The sequence below is a fragment of the Alosa alosa genome, chromosome 3 (assembly GCF_017589495.1).
Source record: "Alosa alosa isolate M-15738 ecotype Scorff River chromosome 3, AALO_Geno_1.1, whole genome shotgun sequence".
NCBI lineage: Eukaryota > Metazoa > Chordata > Actinopteri > Clupeiformes > Clupeidae > Alosa > Alosa alosa.
The window spans coordinates 5,212,803-5,232,802 of record NC_063191.1 but is presented as its reverse complement, the minus strand read 5'-3'; the positions used below and the strand labels follow the sequence as shown (position 1 = coordinate 5,232,802).

The window sequence follows — 20,000 nt, the reverse complement described above, 5'->3', positions numbered from 1 at the left end:
CAGTGTTCGCTGGTGAAAGTGAAAAAAATGAATTCTCTGCAGCAGCAACTCCCTTTCGTCTTCTAATGTCCTTTCATTTCTTTGGAATATCTCTTTATCATATCTCTTTATAATAAATACCTCTATTTTATTTCACCTACACAATTTCCCAAAATTGGACTTTCAATCCAAGCAGTGTGTGAAAAACAGGAGAAGACCGATACTTAATCTAAGGGGAATCTTTCTTACTATAGACTACTATAGGAGATTATAACAGACAAACTACAGACAGGGAGATTATAACAGGGAGACTTCATACCTCAGACCTCAAAACTAAAAGAAAACAAAGATGACTTCTACAACTCACTGACAGAGTAGGCAAATTCACTTAATTTACATTTCAAGGTAAGACAGGCTAATTGTCATTCAGTGTTGAATGAGTTAATATTGGAACTGTATGAAGGATAATGGTGGCCAAGCGTCAGTCCCTGGGCTCTCCAGGTGGAGGCACTGCAGAGCCATTGATCATTGCTAGAGTAAATAGCCAGTCCAGGCTAGAGTCTACAAGCCTCGTAACCCTGAGGCCTTTGTGTTCAGACTGTCAGGCCATTATGTAATCCTGCACACAGATCACACTGAAAACATGACTGGCTGGTGTAGGAATGTGTGATAATGTGAATGAAATATGCTAACATTAGGCCTGTGCTCCATTGTGCAACAGCAACCCACCCATCTGCTGGGCAATTTCAGTTTCCTCTATGGGCCTTATATAGCCTAGAAATCTAGACGCACCTTAGTGGCAGCAAATGTAATTTGCAGCCAGGGTAGTCTAGCAACTCTCCGTTGGCTTGCTAGCTGGAAAAATGAAACTTCTATCAGGCCAATCACATCGTGTATAGAGTCGGTGATGGTGAATTTCTGTGTGAATTTCCTGCTACTTGAAAACAAATCAGATGGATGCTGCTGCTGGCGAACAGCGGTCTTTAAATCGTGTCTCGAGTTAAGCTTTTTTAAATTGGCAAAAGTTTGATCTTCTAGCCAACTAGCTCCGCTGGTGGGAAAATGCATGGGACTCATGCAGAGAAAAAATTTGAAAGACAACCGTTTATCCCGCCCCTCGGATTGTGCAGTGCCAATGGCAAGATCCCAGACCCTACATCTTGATGTGGGTCTGGCTCATCAGGCTAGGCCTTATATACAGTTGCGCTCATATGTTTACACACCCATACTAAAGTTGATTAAAAGAGGAATAACAAAAATTATCCTTTGGAAATTGATCTTAATGCCTTAATTACAAAAATGAGGAAAAATCCAACCTTTAAGGACACCAATTTTCTCTGTGAATGAATAATGTATCGTAAATAAATAAAGATTGGCATGGGGTACTTTCCATAAGATCATCTCTGAATGCAAATCAAACCAGCTATTAGGCTAACTGAAATAAAAACCATGCCAATCTCTAGGTATGGTGAAGGGGATGTGATAATGGGTGGCTATAGTGTTGTCACGATACCAAAATTAATGTTTCGATACCGATACCAAGTCAAGAATTGCGATTTCGATACTTCTTCGATACTTTTTAAAAAATATATTTGATTTGGGGGCCCCACCACCTTGACATCATCATCAGTAATATTGAATATACTGTAGTGTGATCATTCACACCAGTGGCCATCCCAGATTCTGCTTGACTCTCTCCACACAAACACACATGGAAAATGATGGCTTATGTAATATTTCATATATTCTGCATAATTACTAGTAAATATATTTAGCAGTGACCGGTTAACTATTACACTTAGGCATATCTTTAATGTGGTGTGTAGGTCTAATTGAGTGCACATTGGTGATGTGTAGGTGTAATTGAGTGCCTGTCACTTTAAGAGATACGTCAGAGTAATTTACCTTGTCTCAAGGTTTTAGTCTAGTGAATAAAAGTTGCACATAGCGCATAAGGATATGTGGATGCAAGTAATTATGTTTCATATGTCATTAGATAAAATAAATGTTCAAAAAATGTACAAGTCGAAGAAAATCTTTCTGGGATCATAGAAGAGATAAGTGTCTTGCAATGTTCATTAATGATTTTAGCGAGCACTATTGTCAAACGTGACCTCAGCTAGCGGGATAGTTAGCAAGGATCTCTCTTCAGATGTAAAAGTTTGCCATGGTTGCTTAGCCTATTTCTAAATTACATTGAACCCAAATAGTAGGCATAAACAAAGTCCTTTTAGGCAAGTCCCTCCACTCGGCGGCCATTTGTCAACGTTTTATGGGCACTCATCGGGCACAGTCTTTGGGTCGAACTGCCGCGGCGCAAGGCTTCACGACACCAATCTTGCTCCAGCGGCGAGATCACAACACATGATTGGCACGATGTCTTCACAACACACCATATGATTGGCTCAATGTATTCACATCACACCACATGATTGGCTCAATGTATTTACATGTCAACGTTTTGCCGAGGAAGGGGTGGGATATGTGTAGACAACGGCCATACTGGCGTGACAAACTAGCCCCATGCATTTCTATGGAGTATTTTTTTTGTGCTGTGTCTCCACATTAGAAAGTCTCTGGCATAAATTACCAAAATCCCACAGCCTAGGTAGGTTAGCAACACAAACTTGAGAGATGAAAGTGAGCAAATCAACTTGATATTAGCCTATTATTATGTGTTACCCATAGCATCACTTGAACTAGCAGCCATGTCTCGCTGTTTATAGCACGACAGCTGCGCTTACATGTGTGTGTGTGAGGAGAAAAGACGCACAGCCACAGGTTAGGGGAGGAGGCGCTAGAAGCATGCCTTGTGCACATGTTACTTCAAAAGAACACGGTCATTCTCAAAAGTATCGATACTAATAAAACTAGATGTACCGCATAGCGGTACAAAATATGACCACCGCTCAGTCCTGTACATCCATTCCGCGAAAATAGATCACACTTCAATTTGTCTCCATCTTTTACTCCATCCCCCACTCTTGAAACTTTTGTGTATGCTTGTTTGGCATGCCTGAGTGTGTATGTGCGGCTGTACAGAAAGTAGCCTACTTGTGCTGAAAAGGTGAATAGATTGTAGAATAGCCAAAGAAGATGTAGCATTGTTATAAAACCTTTAAAATCTCTAAACAATCACAAGTAGGGCAGGTCATCACAGTTCATCCATTGCAACTGGATTGATGAAAGGTCACTTACACCTGTAGGCTACATTGTATTTGGGAAAAGCAAAAGGTATCAGCATAATGTTATTTATTTATTTTTTATGTATTTATAAACAAAACATCTCTGTCAGTTCCATGCCGTTTTCAACAGCTATCAAAAACAAAAGGTCATTTTTTGGATGGATGGATTTTTTTGTGAATGTTTCTTCTTCTACATAAGATTTTAGTCATCTTTAGTTCATGTAATACTTTATTGTCAATGCACAAATTAAGTAACAGTAGTCTGAAACGTTATTGTTAATGCACAAATTAAGTAACAGTAGTCTGAAAACGAAATGCTGTTTTACATCTAACCAGTGGTGCAAATAACTGACATGTCCAAATGGGCCTTGATGAAATCGTTAAACTAGACTGTTCATACACATTTTAAAGGGCCAAAGTTGAAGAGCTTTTGTCCGTTATTGTTCGTGCAAATATAGGCTGATTCATGTTCCCTTGCATTGTGTAACTGAGGTCCATGGCTAGTCTGGCTTTCATCAGACCAAGCTCAATCTTTAAAAAAAAAAAAAAATAAATAGCGGGCAGATCAGGCTGGGTTCACCCAGCCTAGTCCATAGGCACCGATATTGTTTAATTTTCAGATTGAGATATACACGCTCTGGCTATTCTAAATGCAAAATGCATTAGGGAGTTATGACAAAACTGTAACTAACAAACTAGATCCTAATAGAAAGCTGTTAGCTTCCTAAGCTACAGGTAGGATTATAAGGTAGGCCTATTTACAACATAAATTGTCAATAGGCTATGCTGGCGACACAAATAAAATCTCCTTTGGAAACCAATGGCTTACGACTTACAGTATCAAGCGGACTTAAACTGCCATATCGTGGCGAAAAGTTGTAATAACATTCACGCAGTTCCATGAGTCAAGGAAAAGCCTTGAATGAAGTAGCCACTTCTAAATGGGACCCACTACACAGTAGCTTAAGGTGTGTTGCTAAAGCAGCCATAATGAAATGAAGGTGTCATTGTTTGGATACTTCACACACACGTGCTTTTTAATTTCACAGACTACAACTACCAAGCTGTAATCAAAGCACATCGATTCCCCTCTCACACCCTGCACGCACTTAAAACAAAATAAACAGGCGTCTCAGTCTCAAGCATGTATAGGCAAAACTGTATCAGACCGGTGTAACGTTGGTAAATCTTCCATTGCACAGAATGATTTTGTAGCACGTGCAATAAATGACAGTCGAAAGATACAAACAGTGCTGCTATCAATTTGCTTGGTATAACCGCATTTATAGTTTTCTACAAATGCAATCAATCAAATGGGCCTCCATCACTCAACCAACGCTAACGTTAACATTACCTAGGTCCTTATTGATATTACAAGATAGATTAACCTGCAGTAAAACCAAGCATGTCCGATAAACATCCTCACTTCATCCTCACTTACACTTCATGTGAACATCGTCCTATCCTTATTAGATGTTAAAACAGGTAAATTACAGTCCTTGTAGGAAGTGTCCATTATTTTTCAACCCACTTTTAACTTCCAAAAAATTACGTCTCACTGCAACGATCGCCATCTAGTGGACAAGCGACTACTTATCGCCAATACTGAAAATGCAGCCATGATGATGATGATGAATATTTTGGCTTTCTTTTGATCCTATTGAATTTGTAATTATGTATCGGCCGTTCTAATACCGATAGTATGTGGGTGCCTGTGTGTGTGCATGTTTATATGTGTGCACCGCCATTTACAGGCCAATTAGTGTACAGTCACTAAATGTACACATAACCTAATTTTTTTAGCCCCCCCATGGATGAAATTCTACGAAACTTGGCATACCCCCAGACCCCCAGAGAATGCCAGGTCAATCATACACATAAAATTTGGTGCAGTTCTGAACATCTTAACTGAAGATAGGGGCGATTAAAGCAGAATAATATTGCATTTTCATTTTTTTACGGGGGCAAATCACAAATGAGTGATTATGAGCCAGGTTGATGTGGGCCCTTGAGACCAACATACCATAAAAGATTCACAGAGAACTGTGTCTGCCCTACCCCTCCTTTAGGGGGTCCAGTCCAGCGGGGGCTGCAGATGAAAACGAAAAATGACGGTTCCATACTATCCATGTGGGGGTACATGCCCACCAAGTTTTGTGTACCCCGGTCTTTCAGTGTCCCGGGAATCCTTGTTGGTGTACGTCACTAAATGTACACATAAATTATTTTATTGCATAATGTTGCAGTGACAGGTTAAGGTTAGTAGTTGGGTGCGATTCAGGGATACAATACCTCTGTGTTCCGAGTGAGTCTGTAGTTGGGTTTGACATGACCATTAGTGTTGAATTTTAGGAGGTCAGACTGTTTTAAGGTTAAGTTTTAGAATTAAGTTTAGGTGTAGTGGTTACGATGAGAGACCACGCAGTGTTGAGTTTTAAGGGGGTCAGGTCCTACTGGGGTTAGGTTTTTAAAAAAATTGAATTTTTAGGTGTAGGGTCAAAATGAGAAAACCTATTGATGTGGGTTGATTAAGTTAAGGGTTAAGATTAGGCATAATGTTGTAGTGACAGGTTAAGGTTAGTAGTTGGGTAAGATTCAGGGATACAATATATATGTGTTTTTGGTTAAGATTAGGCATAATGTTGCAGTGACAGGTTAAGGTTAGTAGTTGGGTAAGATTCAGGGATACAATATATATGTAAGGCCCCCCATGAACGAAAGTACACAAAACTTGGCATGCATTCAGAGGGTGTCATAATGATCCTACACTTTTAATTCCTGTGCAGTTTTGACCTTGTCAATAGGAATATTGAGATGAAAACACCTAATTTTTTTGCTTTTTTAATTTTTAACTAGGTGGCTATACATGAAATAAGTGGTAATGGGATGGGTTGACATGCCCCTTAAGACCAACATACAAAAAAAAAGGTGGACCTCCTAGGCCCTCACGGTTCTCGAGATATTCACAGAAAACTGTCTCCGCCACCTACAGGCCAGTTGGTGTATAGTAACATAAATTAATTTATTGTGTGGCCCCCCATGAACGGAATTCCACAAAACTTGGCGTGCATACAGAGGGTGTCATAATGATCCTACACTTCCAATTTCGTGCAGTTTTGACTATGTTAGGTCACAGATACCTTCAATTACACCACCTCATTTTTTTTTTTTTTTGTGTTTAACTAGGTGGCGCTATATACATGAAATGAGTGGTTATGGAATGGGTTGACATGGCCTTGAGATCAACATACACATAAAAGGACATAAAAATGGTCCTCCTAAACCCTACGGTTTTTTGAGATATTCACAGAAAACTGTGTCTGCCCTACCCTCCTTTGGGGGTCCAATTCAGCGGGGGGCTACAGATCAAAACGAAAAACGATGGTTCCATGCTATCCATGTGGGGTTACATGTCCACCAAGTTTAGTGTACCCGGTCTTTTCAGTGTCCCGAAATCATTGACGGAAATTTGGGCATCGCGAAAAAGAAAAAAAAAAAAATAAAAAAAAAAAAAAAATCTGACTAAACCTATATGACCGCCCGGCAAAACTGCTATCATATTAGGTATCGTGACATTTTTTATTTCATGGTATTGCGATACTTTTGTAGCATCGGTGCACCGTGCAACACTAGGTGGCTATTTTAATTCCAAAGGCCAAGGGAAGTTTATCAGGATGCATAGTATCCTAGATCCATGAAATAACTGGTCTTTAAAAATAAAAATCTGCCTGCCTCTATGGTAATTTAACATAGTGGTGTGTATACAGTGCTTATGACCCCTGTATTTTCAGGAAGAACATTTATTTATTTACGATACATTATTCATCAAAAAGAAAATTGGTGTCTTTAAAGGTTGAATTTTTCCTGTGCCTCACCAACAATTGACCTCACCACACGTCACTGGTGTGTGTGTGTGTGTGTGTGTGTGTGTTTGCTCAGGGTTGTTTCTACACTTACAAAGAATGCAAGTGTACTCAGGGAGGGAGCCAACAGTAGCCTAGGTCACACCCACAACTAGACACGCACCCCATAGATATGCACCACAAAACACACACACACACACACACACACACACACAGTGTGTAGATGACATTTATGTCTGTTCCTCTGTTCTCTTTTCTTATCATACTGTTTTGTTCGTTCTCTTCCGCTATCACCCCCTTTCTGTCTCCTCACTTTTTTGCTTTCTCTCTCTCTTTCTGTTCTCTCTCTCCTCGCTTTTGCCTTTTTCTTTCCCTCTCTCTCTCTCTCTCCATGTGCGTCTTTCTCTCTCTCTCTCTCTGTGTGCGTCTTTCTCTCTCTCTCTCTTTCTGTGTCTCTCTCTCTCTCTCTCTCTCTCTCTTGTGTCTCTCTCTCTCTCTCTCTCTCTTCTCTCTCTCTCTCTCTCTCTCTCTCTCTCTCTCTCTCTCTCTCTCTCTCTCTCTCTCTCTCTCAGGACAGGTGACTAAGTGAGTGTGAGGTAATTAACACCTGTATGGGTAGAGGCACAATTGAGACATCAATTACTGCATCACTTCAATTAACAGCTGTTCAAACAGCAGACACGGCACCTGCTGCAGCGCTGCACTGGCTTCCGCTGAGAGATGGAGAGACACGAGAGGGGCTGAGAAAGAGAGAGAGAGAGAGAGAGAGAGAGTGGAGGGAAGTAAACGAAAAAGGGAGAGAGAAAATGGAAGAAAGTGTGTGTGTGTGTGTGTGTGTGTGTGTGTGTGTGTGTGTGTGTGTGTGTGTGTGTGTGTGTGTGTGTGTGTGTGTGTGTGTGTGTGGGGGGGTGTTAGTGATAAATAGGACTGAGGAAGATGGAACAAAACAACTGGAGAGAGAGAAAGGAGGGAGAGAGAGAGAGAGAGAGAGAGATAGAGAGAAACAGACAGAGAGAGAGAGAGAGAAGGGGGGGACTGGGAATGAAAGGAAATGAGAGGCGAGAGAGGGAGATGTGTGATAGACAACCAGGAAATAGAGAGGGGGATGAGAGAGGGACAGAGAGGGGGATGAAAGAGGGATACAGAGGGGGTGGGAAAAGAGTGTTGGATAATTAGCAAGAGACAGACACAGAGGTGTGAGGAGAGAAACCAACATGGACAGAGAAAAAATTGCACAGTGCATCAGAGACAGGAAGGGAGATGAGAGGGAGAGATAGAGGGAGATAGAGAGAGGGAGATGTAGAGAGAGGGAGAGGAAGAAAGAGAGAGAGAGGGAGATGTAGAGATAGAGAGATAGAGAGAGGGAGAGAGAGGGAGGGAGAGAGAGAGAGAGATAGAGAGAGCCGACAGAAAGCAAGAGAGTGGAAAATAACACTGTTGATTGCATAGCCACACGGAACACACGCCACAGGAGACTCTCACTGTACTGAGGCATCAGCCGGAATCTTCCAGAATCTAGCAGAACTCCTCTCAACTCTCCTGCCCTGCTGTCTCCATTACAACACTTCCACCCCATAATAATTCCTCATTAGGCAGGCAGCATGCTGGGACAGATGTTAACAAGGCCACACATACTACATACTCAGCTCCGAATATACAGACCTCCTCAACACAACGCAACACAAACACAACACAACACAACACAACACAACACAACACAACACATACCCACACCAACACAGACACTACACAATCAGCTCTGAATATCTACAGACCTCCTCCACACAACACAACACTACACAACACAACACAACACAACACAACACAACACAACACAACACAACACAACACAACACAACACAACACAACACAACACAACCCCACACCAACACACACCAATCAGCTGCAAAGAATATACAGGCCAGCACAATGCAACACAACAACAAAACATACCCACACAAAAGTACAACAACAACAACAACAACAAGAACACAACACAACACAAGACAACACAACACAACACAACACAACACAACACACACACCAACACACCACAACAAAACTCACACCTATCCAGGGTCACACATTTGAATTCTTTATTTAAATCCACCAATCAAATTTCTTTACAGAAAGAACTAAAATATTAGATAGTTAGATGAGATAAATATTAGATAGATGATACAACTGTGAGAGAGACAGAGAGAGAGAAAACAGCCCCAAATCCCACAACACAGAAAGAGATAGAGACAGAGAGAGAGAGAGAGAGAGAGAGAGAGAGAGAAAACAGCCCCAAATCCCACAACACAGAAAGAGATAGAGAAAGAGAGAGAGAGAGAGAGAGAGAGAAAACAGCCCCAAATCCCACAACACAGAGAGAGAGAGAGAGAGAGAGAGAGAGAGAGAGAGAGAGAGAGAGAGAAAAGAGAGAAAAACAAACACACAGAGAGATAGAGAAAGAGAGAGAGAGAGAGAGAGAGAGAGAAAACAGCCCCAAATCCCACAACACAGAGAGAGATAGAGAAAGAGAGAGAGAGAGAGAGATAAAACAGCCCCAAATCCCACAACAAAGCATGGAGAAGATGACTGGAGAGGATACCTGTGTGACCTGTCAGTAGCACATAGCCTCTGACACAGGCCCACACACACACACCACACACACACACACACACCTGTCAGTAGCACATAGCCTCTGACACAGGCCCACACACACACCACACACACACACACACACACACAGATCTGTCAGTAGCACATAGCCTCTCACATAGCCTCTCACATAGACACAGACACAGACACAGACACACACAGACACACACACACACACACAGACACACAGGGAAGTACTGGGTGAGGAGAGGGAGCACTCACACAAGGGTGCTTCTGGAGGAGATGAAGCATGAACAAGCACTTAAGCATCACACACACTGGAACATACACACATGCATACACACATTCATACACACAAATTCCCACCATAAAATACACACATTTGCACACAAGCACACTGGAACATAGACACATGCATACACACAAATACCCACCAGAAAATACACACATTTGCACACAAGCACACACACACAAACACACTGGAGCATAGACACATGCATACAGACACATTCATACACACAAATACCCACGAGAAAATACACACATTTGCACACAAGCACACACACAATACATTCCAGGCAGGCAGACAGACAGACACACACACACACACACACACACACACACACACACACACACACACACACACACATCCATTCATTGAAGTCTTACACACATCCACTCCATTCACACACTGCACCCCCCCACACACACACACACACACACACCCCCACACACCCCCACACACACAACCTTGAGGCTGAAAGGAGACCTCCCTGCACTAAATCATGTTAAGACGCTGCGGTCACCATTGCTAACCACTAAAAATTTGATGGAGAGAGCCTCTCTCTCTCTCTCTTTCTCTCTCTCCCTCTCTCTCACTCTCTCTCTGTGTATTACAGAGAGAAAAGAGAGAGAGAGGGAGAGAGGGAGAGAGAGATTTACATACAATCAGCAGAAACTGAGAGCATCTCAGAGATGTCTACGGTTGTTATGTATATTAATGCAAGACGGCTCCACTTGTGCTCAGCTGAATGTTTCATGGTATGAATGAGATGAGCACAGCCCACATCCTCTCCATCCAGCACTGAGGTCTGCTCCACACAACCCACATCCTCTCCACCCAGCACTGAGGTCTGCTCCACATCCTCTCCACCCAGCACTGAGGTCTGCTCCACCTGTCTCTGTGTTTCTCACTCGTGCTCACACCTGTCTCAATCACATCACCTGGTGTGTCTCTACCTGTCTGAGATATAGCCACACCTGTCTGTCTCACATCCACACCTGTCTGTCTCATATACACCTGTCTAACATAGAGTATGTCTCTGGTGTGTCTCTACCTGTCTGAGGTATATCCACAGCTGTCTGTCTCACATCACTATTCAATGGACCTTTCTGGCCTGTCAATCATGAACAGACTTATAACCAATAAGATTGTCCCACAAACAAGTGGTGGCTCTGGTGGTGTGTACATACTACATAGGTATCAGTCGCAGGTGGGCAATAATCATAGCTAACAGCCTACAGCAGCAGAAGTTAAGAAAAGGAGTAACAGCAGCCGAGGAGACGTTGTCCTTTCTGATCTGTGCTGGATTATGGACTGTTAACACTCAAATAAACCATGTTCTTAAGATAAAAAGACTCTGCGATCTGGCGCTAACTTATTCCTTAAACCGGTCATGGCACGTTCCCGTAGTAAAATGACAATAGGAGATATGCAATGGTGTATGAATAGACGACATGGGTTTCTTTATTGTTATGTAATAGAGTGTGTGTGTGTGTGTGCCCATGTTATTTTCTTCTGATACACATATGGAACTTGTATGCCAAAGCAGCGTCAGCAAGATCATCCACATCTCAATCTGTCTCACCTGATTCTCTATAGTTGTCATAGCGATCTCACTGATGTCTCTCCTCATCTACCTATCTTTTCTAGCTGCCTCTCTCAGTCTGTGCGTGTGGATCTGAAGGACCTTAAGGAGGTAGCAGACTCTTCGCATCTGTGACTGCAGAGTTGCTTCATTAATCAAAAACATCTCTTTTAGAACCTTCCAATTAGAAACACCCAATGCTGTTTCTCTTGAACAAAAAAAACAAACAAAACCAAAACGATACACTGCTTCCTGATCTAAGGTAATGCCAATCAAAAGACAGCACGAGGGCCGTGTGCAGAGATGGGAAGCGATTTAATAAAGGCCAAGGGAGCACACCAAGGGCCTGGGGTTGACAAGACAGACAGGAACATCTTTCTGATCACTTATAACACAACACAAACATGAATGCCTTGTGGTCACTGTTTTTATTACAAATCTAACATGAATTTCTTCTGCCACCTCTTTAAAATTACCAAGCAAACATAAATGCCAAGTGGCACTTTTTTGAAAATGATAAAACTAACACAAATGCCTTGTGGGACTTATTTACAATTGGAAAACAAATATAAATGCTGTGTGGCACTTATTAAACAGAAAATGACCAGACCAACATGAATACACCGGTCAACATTCAGCTCTGTCCTTCTCCTAGGTTCTTCCCCTTTGCATGGTTCCTCTATACTCGTCAAACCACCACTTCCCCACTCCTCCTCTCCTCTGTTCTATTCTCCTCTGCACCTCTCCTCTCCTCTGCTTCTCTCCTCTCTCCTCTCCTCTCTGCTCCTCCCCTTCTCCTCTCCCTCCTCCTCCCCCCTCCTCTCCTCTCCTTCCCTCCTCCCTCCTCCTCTCCCTCCTCCTCCCTCCTCCTCCTCCCTCCTCCCTCCTCCTCCTCTCCTCCTCCTCTCCTCCCCTCCTCCTCTCCTCTCCTCTCCATGGCGTTCCCTCACATTTCCATAGGGTTCAATTCCTCCTCTCTTTCTCTCTCATGCATCTTCCACTCCTCCCTTCATCTATTCCCCTTTCCTTTCCTTTCCTTTCCTCCTCTCCTCTCTCCTCCTCTCCTCTCCTCACCCCTCCTCCCCTCTGCTCTCCTCTTATCTCCTCTCCTACTCACTCTCCTCTCCTCCTCTCCTCTGCTATCTGTGCTCTTGCCTCTCCTCTTGAATGCTCCCCAAGCCACAGATATGATCAAGCAACACACACACACACACACGCACGCGCACACACACGGCATCATGCTGCTCTATGGGTTCTGCATTCCTGGCACCCATGTGGCACCCTTGTGTGTTTTTATTTATTATCTGTATGTGTTCTTGTTGTGTGTGCATGTGTGTGTTGTGTGTGTTGTGTGTCCGTGTGTGTGTGTGTGTGTGTGTGTGTGTGTGTGTGTGTGTGTGTGTGTGTGTGTGTTTGTACGTGTGTGTGTGTGTGTGTGCGTACGTGTGGGTATATGTGCAAAGCCACTATAACACTGAGTTCAGTAATGACCTGATCCATCTGCAGTGCACTGTGATCTGAATTACTTCCTGATGTGGACTGAAACTGGCCCTTTGATGTGGAATGGGGAGTGTCAACACAACTGAGCGCACACACACACACACACACACACACACGTAGTGGAGTAGATCAAGAAGAGGTAGAGAGGAAGGGGAGAGAGGGTGAGAGGAAAGGTGATTGTCCTTGTGTCTGAAGCTAAGCTTATGTGCTTGACTGGGTATATAGGGCAGTTTGGGATGAACTAAGGCTGTCATCTTGGGGCAGAAATCCCAGAGCTTCCCTGAGGGAATAATTATAGTGTGGGTGTGTGTGTGTGTGTGTGTGTGTGTGTGTGTGTGTGTGTGAGAGAGAGAGAGAGAGAGAGAGAGAGAAAGAACACATTGGCTTGCCTCTGTGGACGTTTCTCGATTACTAAGACATTTCCTTCCCCTCGTTAATTTACCGGCTGAATCAAAATATCACACCAATTTCAGCCAGTGTCCGTGATGCCCTCGGACAGGTCCTGTATCCCGCCGCTTCGTTTCGAGACCCACATTTCAATTCGCCACACTCCTGCGCTTGCCGCGGTTACATCGACTCGCGCTGAAGCCTGAAAATTCGTTTGACAGCTCGTTTGAAATGCTCGAGACATCAGCCCGCGGCGAGAAGCCGTCTCCGCACCACACGACTCCCTTGCGCAGAGAGAGGAGAAATGTTATTACCAATCCAATTGAAGTACAAAAACGTAATGGTAACGGGTGTGTAAAGGGATTTTTCTGGGTTTAGCTTTTATGAGTTTCGGGTTCTATGCGTTTTAGACTACAATCGGTTGTAAAGCTCAGTGTTTCCCTTATTCCTCTGGGGTAAACGGAGCTATGAAAAGAGGGTGCGCAGACACGGTTCTTTTATCCCCTCGTGTGTGCAGTCGACACGGAAACACACAGTAACCAGAGCAGATGGGATAGAGGTTTACCTGACAAAGATGCTGACAGACATAGCCTTCGAGGGAACCGTGACTGAAGGTTACACTAGTTTGTTATGCCATTAATTGTTGCCTGCACTGTTTGGGGGGATGTGTGAAAGTGTTGAGTGGTGCATTGCACCTGTTTAGTTTGGATGAGGAGCGAACTTTACCCTAAATACTGTGTATCATGAAGGCGACTGGGGAGATACAGCAGACACCACCAGAGCTTTCATTTGCATAAGGAACGGGCAACAAACTCTCAGGCACTGCCAACAATCAATTAGCCTATCCTTCATTTATCCTAGGCTTTACATATGTCTTAGAACAATTAAACAAGAGTGATATAATAGGGCTTGTTATGGGCATGCAATTCAATGGTAGAAGGAAATGGATGACGCTACTACCTCATTGTATATTCAGGCAGCTGAGCTGCGCTGTTTGAACTGGCGTGTCAGGAAAACACGCGACTCTTTCAGGATATGGTTAATTAAATCCGTCTTACCTGTCCGGACACTCCAGGAAGATGACGGGTTTTCCTACGGACGAGTGAACCCCCGTGGTTTTCACCGACTAGGCTTGTGTATCTGTCTGTCGGATCTCTGCTTTGCACGACACAGACACGGACCCTCGCGACGACCGACTCCAAACTCGGTTGTGCCCGCACCCGCGGTGATGCCCTATGGTAGGCGCGCGAGTGGGGGGCGTGTCCTCGAGCCTCGGGATAGACGGCTAAAATCTCCGTCACCGTTGGAGCAGGGAACCCCGCGCAGATTGCGCGCGCGTGTGAAGCGGCTAATCTGAGTTCAAATTAGGATAAAAAAAATTAATGAATAAAAAAAAGGCCAGACAGCACATGCAGCCTCACGTCGGGACCGTGACACCAATAAATCACCGTTATAACAACAGACAACATAATCTCTCGATTTGTGAGCTTAGAGTTGTTTCTGTATCTTCCGCTGGCACCCGAGGTTTGATGTCCTCCGTTCATTACGTAACTTGTAGGCTAGCCATGAAGCGGGGGACGTGACTTCTCTTCTGCCCCGGCAATTCATCTTCTTTAGTGCCTGAGATGCCCCTTTGAATCAAAGCAACCAGCGCCCCCGAGCGTTCATGATGTAGGCTACACACGCACACGCTCACGCATGCACACACACACACAATAATACATATATTCAGCTGTGTGGTTGTGCAATGTTACTCTTCAGAAAAAGAATGTTATATTTTTTTATGAAAATGCAGACATTAATATAAATGGTGTCTTTACAATCAATTTGCTCTTATTATTGGGACATTTTCATATTCGATAGATAGATAGATAGATAGATAGATAGATAGATAGATAGATAGATAGATAGAAGTCAAATTCTACATGGACACTATTGTTGGACTCAACAGCCGAAAAGCTGACAGAACTATATGTCTATGTTCTGATATTATGTCCTCTTTGTGTTGAATTCTTGTACCCCTATTTGTTATAATTTGTATGGTGATTTTTGTATGTAATAAAAAAATAACATAAAAAAAACATTAAATAAATAAAATACATAAAATGTGTGTACAGAGGTAACCAACAAGCTAGCAGTTTGTCCAAAAAGTATTGCTACTATACCACTATACTCAATATGTTCACATGTCCAACAGTGAGTAATTTTCCCCCTTTGCATCGATTCTGGATTTTAGGGTTCCCCACCTGTCAAATCCCATTTTAACCTGGCTACACTAGCACACACACCCTTGCTGTCTCACATAGGCCTACTCTGCCAGTCAAGGTATCACATTAAAAAATAGGTGGTCACATTTTACAAAAATGCTAGCCTAATTATTGATTGTGCTTCTGATTCAACTTTTGAAAAACAACCCCTGAAATGATGACTTTTAGTGATTTTTTATGGAAACAAAATTGATAAATTGACTTAAATATATTGCATGCATTGATAGCATATTACAATACAGTCTATAAAAACCTACACAGGATATTTTATTCAACTAATTCAACTTTTATTCAACTAAGTCTACTGGGAGTATAATTTCATCACATACTACAATGGAGCAAGTCTAGCTCCTGAGCAAGATTTGAATAATGTAAAGGTAACATCTGTTAAACTCACCTTAACATAACATTTATTGAGAGTAGAAATAGTTAAATCGGATAAACCTTATCTTATAGCCTAAACAAAGCAACACTGTCAGGCCTACAGCATGTTTTACCTCTAGTCTGTAGGCAAGGCAGGGGTAGCTCACTGCAAATAACTCCAGATTATATGTAAATGATCTGTTTACATGTTATATTCTTGTTTTTTATTTATTTAATATTCATTTCATGATTCATTTCATTCATTTTTTGTTTATTATATATTTTTTTAAGAATGAAGAGGCCTTCTGCCTCTATGGGGACTTTTAATTTGAAAAGGGGTTATTGTGAGAAAACGCATGGAATTCAATTCTAGCACGCTTTAGAGGTGCAAGGCTATTATGAGCAAGACTGAACCATAGAGAGGGCTGAAATATAAAGGCTGTATCATTGAAAACGCGATGGCGCAAATGTTTACTTTTTTGGATGACAACTGGTAGTGTAGACAGTGTGTACTGCACAGGCCTACTGATAGCTTTGATTAAGTCTGAGTGACGCATATTTATATGGAGAGCTAGACGGTCGCCCTACTTGGCCGATGAGGCACAGATTGCCAGTCCGCCCTTGCACACACACACACACACACACACCTCCTCACCCCATCCCACATAAATAAATCAAACTTACACCCTTTTATGAATTAAAAAAATCTCTTTATTTGGCAAATGAGGGCAAATTGCATAAAACATAAAACAAAACGTTCACATTATATACATTGTATATATACAAGTATTAGAATATATAAGAGAGGCGTTTGTGATAGTCTGTTGTATGGCTGTGTCTTGTAAAATATATTGTCAGTGTATGCGTTCATTGTAGATATACAGTATACAGTTGCATTATTTGTGTGTGTGTGTGTGTGTGTGTGTGTGTGTGTGGTGGAGGGGCTGTTTGTATATGATGTGTGTGTGTGTATGGTGGAGGGGCTGTTTGTATATGATGTGTGTGTGTGTGTGTGTGTGTGTGTGTGTGTGTGTGGGTGGAGGGGCTGTTTGTATATGATGTGTGTGTGTGTGTGTGTGGTGGAGGGGCTGTTTGTATGTGTGTGTGTGTGTGTGTGTGTGTGTGTTGGTTACCACTGGGCTATGCTGGATGCACAGCTGCAGTGTTCTATTCACAGAGCGTAATATTTTTTTTCTGGATGTGTGCTCTCTCACACACATCCGGTGTAGGCAGTTCCATTGCATCTGGTGGTGTGTGTGTGTGTGTATCTGTAGAGCAGGTAATTGTGAAGAGTGTGTGTCTGTGTGTGTGTGTGTTATCTGTAGAGCAGGTAATTGTGAAGAGTGTGTGGCAGGTAGAGTGTGTGTGTCTTGCTGAGTCTGTGTTGCCCTAGCGACCGGCGGATACACAGCCTGGAGAGCTGGGAGAGAGAGCAGGGACCTGAAACACACACACACACACACACACACACACACACACACACACACACACACACACACACACACACACACACACACACACACACACAGACACAGACACACACACACACACACACACACACACACGCACACACACACACACACACACACACACACACAACACACACACACACACACACACACAGAGACACACACACAGAGACACACACACACACACACACACACACACACACACACACACACACACACACCCACACACACACAGGGACACACACACACAGGCACACACACACACAGGAAGTTAATCTCAGCATCTTAAAAAACACTTATAATCTTCCTTGCGTTAACCCTTAAAGGAGTACTGTCACACCGGTGTTGGGAAATGAACATTCTAAAGAATATCTGGGTTCATTGAATTCAACCAGAGCCTTATAGATATATAAGTATATCTATATGGCTCTGAATTCAACATAGAATTTTAGAACCTTCAATTGTTGCGTAACGGAATCTTATGTTAGAATGTTCAAAAACCTACACCTTTAAAGGACTGTATCTGCAGCTAGCAGCTGGTTACTCAGGTGTACCTGTGGCCTGCAGGAGCAGCCTCTCTGGGCTGTGCTGCTGGGTCAGCTCCACGGCTCTCTTCCCCTCTGAGTTCCTACAATTCCCATCAGCCCCGTGCTGAAGCAGCAGCGACACCTCTCTGACTCCGCCCACTCGGGCTGCAGCATGCAGGGGAGTGTCCAGGCCACGCCCACGATTCACATCAGCACCTACAGATGAACAACAGTAAACACACACACATTTTAATGCTTTTATTTGGACCTTAACACAGGGGAAGATTCACAGATCCAAACATTGAAGGAAGTAAGTAAGTTACACACTTAGGCAGGTCTGATCAAACACAGAATGCATTGTGCTATTTTCATTCTGCATGATTATGGGTAAACATGGCATCGTCGCTTCCAGATGGATAAACTACCTATTATTACAGAAATGGAGGAGTACTTTGCAAGTTTTTTTGCAATTGGTTTGCTTAGTCCACACAGTTGCAGTCCGCGTAAGACAAGTTTGTGCACATGCCCAAGACTCCCAAAAACAAGAATGATAATTTTGCAATGAAACCCCATATTTGTGTGTGTGTGTGTGTCTGTGTGTGCGCTCGTGTGTGTGCGTGCGTGCGTGCGTGTGTGTGTGTGTGTGGGTGCGTGTGTGTGTGTGTAGGCGGGTCTGTGTGTGTGTGTGCTGGCAGGCGGGTCTGTGTGTGTGTGTGCTGGCAGGCGGGTCTGTGTGTGTGTGTGTGTGTGTGTGTGTGTGTGTGTGGTGTGTGCGTGCATGTGTCTGACCTAGCAGCAGCAGTGTGTGTACGCAGTCGGTTCTCTGCGCTTCGCAGGCAGAGTAGAGTGGAGTTCCAGTGTCCAGCTCCAGGTCAGCATCCACCCCATGGGCCAGTAGCAGCTCCACACAGGCCACGTGTCCTGCATACACACACACACGAGCACGCACACACACACACACACACACACACACACACACACACACAAGCACAGGCACACGAGCGCACACACACACACATGAGCGCACACACACACACGAGAGCGCGCACACACACACACACAAGCGCGCACACACACACACGAGCGCGCACACACACACACACACAAGCGCGCACACACACACACGATAACACACACACATACACACACACAGACAAGCCGCACACACACACACACACACACACACAAGCCGCACACACACACACACACACACACACACACACACACACACACACACACACACACACACACACACACGAGTGCGTGCACACACACACACACAAACAGAGAGAGAGAGAGATTAGAATACACACACTCTACAACAAACACTACAACTGCAATACACTCTACAACACACACTGAAAAACCGGCCCATACACAACAAACACTGTAAATCCGGCCCATACACAACAGGAAACTGCTTTATATCACATTCCATATGATGACCATTTATTTAGACACACTCAAAGGCACACACAAAAACAGACATGACAGATAAACACACACACACAAACACACACACCTCTCTTTGCTGCCTCATGAATAGGTGAAGCCAAGCTGTGAGCAGGGTGGTGGGCGGAGTTTTGTTTCAGAATGAGGTTGACCAGGGCGGGGCTTCCACTGCAGCAGGCATTTAACAGAGGAGTGGCTCCGTCAATGGTCACGGCATTCGCCTACACACACACACACACACACACACAGAGAGAGAGAGAGACAGAGACAGAGACACACACACACACACGCACACGCACACGCACACGCACACGCACACGCACACACACGCGCACACACACACAGGTGAGATGTCATTTGTTTAATTTCACTCAAGTTAATGTAGTATTGTGAGATGAAACTGGACATGTACACACACACACATATGAATGAATATACAGAAACTAAGCATAAACATATAAACACACAAACGATGATACATCTGCTCCATACTATAGCAAGCACACACACACACACACACACACACACACACA

General features: G+C 43.5%; 2 protein-coding genes across 2 annotated transcripts in view; both read right to left on the bottom strand.

Annotated features, from left to right (window-relative positions):
- Positions 1-14,741, bottom strand: part of sytl5 (synaptotagmin-like 5) — a 40,789-nt gene extending 26,048 nt beyond the window's left edge. The window contains 1 exon segment of the mRNA XM_048239490.1: positions 14,448-14,741. The gene's annotated coding sequence lies outside the window, so the exon portion shown is untranslated.
- Positions 14,742-17,060: 2,319 nt separating this feature from the next.
- asb11 (ankyrin repeat and SOCS box containing 11) overlaps positions 17,061-20,000 on the bottom strand; it is a 5,744-nt gene continuing 2,804 nt past the window's right edge. Inside the window, exons 4-7 of the mRNA XM_048238577.1 lie at positions 19,538-19,688; positions 18,805-18,936; positions 18,043-18,231; positions 17,061-17,459 (exon numbers count right to left, since the gene is read on the bottom strand). Coding sequence (XP_048094534.1) covers positions 17,335-17,459; positions 18,043-18,231; positions 18,805-18,936; positions 19,538-19,688 — 597 coding nt within the window. The 3' untranslated portion in view covers positions 17,061-17,334. The remainder of the gene's footprint in view (positions 17,460-18,042; positions 18,232-18,804; positions 18,937-19,537; positions 19,689-20,000) is intronic.